Here is a 6754-nt window from a genome sequence, read left to right as displayed (position 1 = left end):
TTTGTGAAATTTTATACCAAACTGGGCCCGACCCGAGTTTCGATTAATACCCATAAATTTTCAATCTAAAAATGATAAAAAAATATTATTTTACCAGGTATGATTGGGGTCTGGTTCATATAGTTATTATCGGTCTGGGTATGGTTTCTCTTATAGTGGACCCGATTAGACCCAGGCTCAGAAAAATCAGGTCTATGTTTGGTTCCACTGGGTCCAAACCAAAGCCGTTGCAATCAATCATTGGACTTGGCATGCACACCCATATAATTATGTGATTTTCGTAACCTCCCCTCCAACTCTCTCTCTCTCTACCTCTTGCAGGGCGACGATGTGAGGCCGGCGGAGAAGGATGAGACCGACCGGGGGGGCACCAACATCGAGGTTTCCCTTCTTCATTTTTTGTCATTTTTCTTCACCATTTTTATTCGTTCTTTCCCATTTTCTTCGTCTTCGTTCTTTCCCCTTCTTGTTCGTTCTTTCCTCTTTTTCTTTTTCTTTTTTAGAAATTAAGGTTTTTTTCTATGACTTTCATTGATTAGTTTTTTTTTTCATTGATTACGCATTTGAATCAAAATTCTTAAATTAAGGCCTTTTTTAGTTAATTTAATTAGTATTTTTATTTAATTTTCTTTGATTTGGGCTTTGAATCAAAAAATTTAAATTAGGGCTTTTTATAGTTAACTTGATTAGGGTTTTCTTTGATTTGATTAGAGTTTTTATTTTTATTTTTTACAATTATGGCTTTAAATCACATTTTTTTAATTAAGGTTTTTTAGTTAGTTTGTTAGGGCTTTGAATAAAAAAATCTAAATTAAGGCATTTTTATAGTTTATTTTATTATGGTTTTATGATTTAATAGGGTTTGATAATTTGATTTAATAGGATTCAATATTTTTATGATAAACTTTCATAATTAGATGTATTATAAAATTGATTAAATCATTTATATATCAAAAAATATTATTCTTATTTTTTTCAAAATACTCAAAATTTAAATACTTTTTAGTTTAAAATCAATCCAAGATTTTAAATTTTAAACTTTTTTATGTCATGATACTTAGATCCAATTCAAGATCTATATTCAAAGCAAAAATTCATAATAAACTTGTTAAAACATGTAAAATGATAAGTAAATCGAGTCATACAATCCAAAACAAAATAATCGAGTCATTGTCCAAGTTGTTTGCACATTGTCATCAAACAACATACATTTAGAGTATAACATTAGTGTACTATCCAAACAAATGTTGGACTTGGTACAGTTGTTACACTGTTTTATTTGTTTAATTTGTCTAATCCTGCACCAGCCATCAAAAAGCCCTAAGCCTTTACGGCTTATGGTGAGAGCGTCTTGTGAATGTCATCAAGCTCAAAGAATGTGGCGAGTTCCAAACCCACAAATTTGGGTCCCTTGTCATGAAATTGAAGCTGGGTGTGCTATTATATGTTAAGGGAGATCTGTGATTTTTACACTAATGTCACCTTAAAACTGGGGTCAACAGGTTGGGATTGATTCAGATCCTAGTAAGACCAAACCCAAATTTGATTTGAAATGCTGGTACCGGTCCCGTTCCAATCTAATCTACTATAAGAAAAACCGTACCCAGATCCTATAAAGATACATGAACCATACTCAGACTATACCCGATAAAATAATATTTTTTAAATCTTTTTTCACATAAAAAATTTACTAATCTTATTCGGAACTGGGGTCAGACTCGAGTCTGGTATGAAATTCCACAAACAATACCTGGATCTATAAATTAATCTAACCCTTTGAGTTTGACCAGGATTTTAATTGACCAAAACTTGGCCTTATAGAGTTTGGTACGGGTTTGGTCCGAGTCAAACCCGATCCGTTGGCACCCCTATTCAAAAGTCAAAATAAAACCCTTAATCGACTAAGATTATAAACCCTAAGGACAAAACTGTAATCTTTTCAGATGGTAAGAAAGATTAGTCGATGGATAATGGGATCCGGAACAAGCAAAATAGAGGAGATAGAGAGTCAATGGGAGAGAATCAGAAGAGAGATTAATTATTTGGGTCAGTGAATATGAGGGAGAGAGAAAGAGAAAGACGAATGTCAGAGTGAGAAAATATTCACTGTCTCTCTGTCTTGCTTCTCTCTACCACCCATCTCTCTCTATAAATGCACCCCTCCCTCACTTCACTCCCCACCACCCCTTCAATGGGAGAAAACGCCACCGTCACCACCACCACCATGTCCACCTCCTCTTCGTCCACCACCTCCTCCTCTTCTGCCTCCAGCACGCCGCAGGAGAGCTCGAAGCCGCCGGACTTCGAGCCACCGGAGGGACCGACGGAGCCCATGGAGTTCCTGGCGAGGTCGTGGAGCGTGTCAGCCTTGGAGGTGTCGAAGGCCATCACCTCCCCCGCCGCCGCCTTCTGCAAGGCGAGGCAGGGTTCAGCCATCCCCGAGGAGGCTGCCGGGGAATTGGAGGACCCCTCACCGTCCGTCGCCGGAATCCCCTTCTCCTTCGCCTCCTCCGCCACCTCCCAGCTCGTCCTCGAGAGAATCATGTCTCAATCTGTGAGTAGTTCCTTCCCTCTGTTTGTGGGGACGACTCATTTCTCGTTGCCATTTTGTTGTGTCGGTGAGTTTGTTGTCACTATATTTGTGCGGTTTTGCTTTATGGCAAGGACGTCTATTTATCGTATATGTTATTTAGCTTCTCTCTCTTCCTTCTTTTTGATGGTTTGTAGCTCTGTGAAGACGTTGGTGTCAATTGGTGGCTTATGCATTAGAATATGAGTTGTTTGGTTTTGGGGAGATATAAATGTCACTAAAATTTCTTTATTTTTTCTTTGGTTGCTTTGACGATGTTGGGCCTGTTGGTGTCAGTATCATTATTAGTTTTTAAACCATTTCATTTGCTTTCCTCCTATCTTTCTATCTTGTTTGAGTTGGAGTGTTGAGGGATTGTTGTCCCGTGGTGAGAATACTGAAATTGCTTGCTCTTCTTCTTTCTTCTCATTCTGGAATCATTTTCTGTGTTTGGATGGTTTGTGAAAATGAAGAGGAGAAATGCGGTTCAAGACTTGGTTGACTTTGGGGAATTGTTCTTTTCTTTTCTTTTTGTTTTTTGGTTTTGTTAAGGTGTGGTTTGGGATGGTGAAATGAAATTGGAAAACGGGGTATCGATGAGGGGATTCGTGATTGAAGTTGGTGTTATGTTTTATTCTGCTTGTGTTTTTTCTGCTGTACTCGAGTGCTTTTTTCGTGGAAAAATGTTTAAGGAATCGGATCCTAGTGATTGAGCACGGTGTTCTCTTTTTTGTTCTCTATGCGTGTTTTTTCTTGTGTATTCCACTGCTTTGTTGAGCGAAAGAGATTCTATTAAAAAAAAGATTTTAGAGTTTATATATTTTTTTCATTGACAACGAAACTACAAAAGAAGTGTCCGCTCTTCTTTTCCGAGTGAATTTCTTTATTTATGTTTATCCTCTCTCTCTCTACAATGAAAATGGGGTCCCTTTCCTTGCCATTATTTGTTGTTTTCTTCTAGTTCATGATTTATTTCCATCCTTTCCAGCTCCATCCTCCCTCCTACCTCCATAAGTAATTAAATATGAGTGGTCCCAAATCTAGGAATATTACATTCCCCACCTCTCTCTCCCTCTCCTTTTTGTTCTTTAGTGGTTAACCATCATTATTGTGTAAGGTGGTTACAAGATGAGCTTCGCTTCGCTGTGATTTTGTTCATTCTTAAATGAAAGTTGAGATCGTGAAAGTCTTTCCTTCCATGATGCAGCAGGATGTATCCCCTAGAACCTCAGGGAGGCTCTCTCACAGCAGCGGCCCTTTGAATGGTGGTGGGTCCTTCACCGACAGCCCCCCTCTCTCCCCTTCCGAAATGGATGACATTAAGGTTTGTTCTCTCTCAAGTATTTTGACACTAAGAATTTGGTGGGTGGGTCATGGGTGTTTCTCTCTCTCTCTCTCTCTCTTCCATAGGAACGAAGGAAAAAAACTGGCTTCATCCTCTTTTTGGCAATTTTGAAATAGGGTATGCCCACCCATTAATTTCACGAGATTCTGTATTTTTGGATTCTCGTGTAATAAATTGTTGACGACGTACACGGTACACAGCCCTTCCCTCCCGCACGAAACCCGCGGTAGCCTACTTTTGTTTCTAGGCACCCCCTACTTGTTTGGCTAGGCCTCTGGTTTGCCCTCTAGTTTCATTTTTAATTTTACCCCAAGTCCCTTGAAAATTACATTAACCCCCTCCTAAATATTTGGCTGACTTGCTAGGTTTGTGTCTATATTTGGGGAGGTTTGCGTTGGTGGGAGTTCTGGAGGTTGCATCTGGATAATCTGGAACATGGTCTTAAGTTCATGATTTATGATGGTTATGCTAGCTGCAGACACGTTTTATAACTAAGAACTTGTTAAATTCTGGCGCCAATTAGGGCTCCCTGGAGACTAAAAACTTTTGAGCTGAGCATAACCAACCATGGCTTTACTCTCATTTGGACTGTAACAAGTCATCTTCTGGTCGAGTTGCACCATGTAGGAACCTGGAAAGACCTTCGTGGCTTGAGGTATAACCCGGTTCAAGTTGGTATTTCTATTTGAATACAACACCATTAAGAAGAGCTCGATGCTGTGGCCATGTCTTGTAAGCTGACTGAACTCGAGTCGTGTCTTGAAAGCTTGGCCTAGTCATGCTGGAATCCTTTTGTTTATGTGTGTCTTGCCAAGAATCCACAAATTTTGGAGATTTTGTTGAGTGTGAGTTGCTGAGACAATGAGTTGGTTCAATTGCAGTTCTGCAGGCTGAGCAACACCGTGCAGGCGCACTACAGAGGGAAGACAGTCGGGAGATGGCTCAAAGACAGGAGAGAGAAGAAGAAAGAGGAGGCTCGCACACACAATGCCCAGGTTCATGCTGCCGTTTGCGTTGCTGGAGTAGCTGCCGCTGTAGCTGCAATTGCTGCTGCAACTGCTGCTTCCTCCAAAGAAGAACAGTCAAAAACCGATGTGGCCGTCACCTCTGCTGCCACTCTTGTGGCAGCACAGTGTGTTGAGGCTGCAGAATCGCTGGGTGCTGAGCGAGATCACCTGACCTGCGTTATCAATTCTGCTGTTAATGTTAGAACTGCTGGTGACATTATGACGTTAACAGCTGCAGCTGCTACGGGTAACACACCCTTCATTCCTTTGAATGTTTTTACATGTAACTGGATAATGTTTAGTTTTGATCAAAGTCTTGGCTATCATTCAGCTATGTGGAGATTCATCAACAATAGGGTTATGCCGAATTTGCTCCACGAACTTTACTTGGAATGCTACAAGTCAAGATTCCTGCTGTCTAGATCGCTGAACAAGTATCATACATCCTTATATGAACCTTGTTGAAGTTCCTGATAGAAATAGCCTTTAGATTCACCTGATTCCTGTGTTCCAGACTTATGGCCTGGTCAATGTTTTTCATAGAATTGAGGAATGATGTGTATATAGGTCTATGATTCAAATAGGGTAAATGACTTGGGACTAGCCGAGGTCTGTGTTGTTTCCGACTTGTTGTCTTTGGTCTAACGAACTCTTCAAATGATGCAGCTTTACGTGGGGTGGCAACTCTAAAGGCAAGGGCTCTCAAGGACGTGTGGAACATCGCAGCAGTGATACCGGTCGATAAAGGAATGAACAACAACAACAACAGCAACAACCAGCAATCTTCCTTCAGTGGGGAGCTTGCACCTGAGGACAATTTCTTTGGTATTTCCTCTCAGGAATTGTTGGCAAGAGGAGGGGAACTCCTCAAACGCACTAGGAAGGGTAAGAGTTCTAGAAGTGCTAACAGTAACAAACAACATCGCCATTGACATCTGAATTGGCCATAACTGAGGAACTAAATTAGTCTGAGTCAGGAACTGGGCCTTCAAATCCAGTATTTTCATGTTTGTTATCCTTCTGATCTTAGAAATGTTGTTTATTGTAGGTGACCTTCACTGGAAGCTGGTCTCCGTCTATATTAACAGAGTGGGACAGGTATTTTACTGCATTTTCTTTTTCACTTTTTCATATTTCTAGCTTTAGATAGATCACCATGTTTGTGAATTCATGTCTGCAAATGCTTGTGGGTTCAGGTGACACTTAAGATGAAAAGTAGGCATGTGGCAAGAACCATCACCAAGAAGAAAAAGAGTACTCTTCATATTCTCCTCTCCTTTAAGTATTGACATAACATTACAAATAAATTTACTTCAGAAAGTAATTTGAAACTGAGAACCACATTCATGATCTCAGATGTAGTATTGGAGGTCTGCAAGGACGTTCAGGCATGGCCAGGGAGACACTTGCTAGAAGGCAGCGAGCAGCGGCGGTACTTTGGATTGAGAACAGCAGCTCGGGGAGTGATTGAATTCGAGTGTAGGAATCAGAGGGAATACGAAATCTGGACCAGAGGGGTGTCAAGGCTGCTCAGCATTGCCAGTGAGAAGAAACGACCCCCAACTGCAGCGTGAACGGTGAAGTCCATGACTCATGTGCAGTAGGATTTCATAGGATCCTCCATGGCTCACTTCATACATATTTTTTCTTCTTTATAAAGTAAAAGATAAAAGGGAGGAACTCTGTAATCTTCAATGGTGGTCTCTTTTGTTCTTCTGTTCTGTAAAATTGTATTCAATGGTTTTCTTCTTTTTCTTTTTGGTCTCTACCAGTTTTGTATAAAATAGTATCAGATAATAGAGGGCATTCTGTGATTTAGTAATGGTGTCACTC

The 6754-nt window shown here is 40.3% G+C and overlaps 1 protein-coding gene across 1 annotated transcript; it reads left to right on the top strand.

Moving 5' to 3' along the window:
• Window positions 1–2152: 2152 nt before the first annotated feature.
• Window positions 2153–6739, top strand: LOC149831618 (VAN3-binding protein-like). The gene is made up of 7 exons (XM_090013049.1): window positions 2153–2554; window positions 3780–3893; window positions 4796–5168; window positions 5588–5806; window positions 5970–6019; window positions 6118–6175; window positions 6278–6739. The coding sequence occupies exons 1-7, from the start codon at window positions 2153–2155 to the stop codon at window positions 6493–6495; spliced, it is 1434 nt and encodes a 477-aa protein (XP_089869175.1). The 3' UTR covers window positions 6496–6739.
• Window positions 6740–6754: the final 15 nt, after the last annotated feature.

Source organism: Nuphar pumila, chromosome 7 (assembly GCF_984573655.1).
Source record: "Nuphar pumila chromosome 7, dmNupPumi1.hap1.1, whole genome shotgun sequence".
In the NCBI taxonomy this organism is placed as follows: Eukaryota; Viridiplantae; Streptophyta; class Magnoliopsida; order Nymphaeales; family Nymphaeaceae; genus Nuphar; species Nuphar pumila.
Note: the sequence above shows the minus strand (reverse complement) of the source record. Positions and strands in the feature narration are given on the sequence as shown.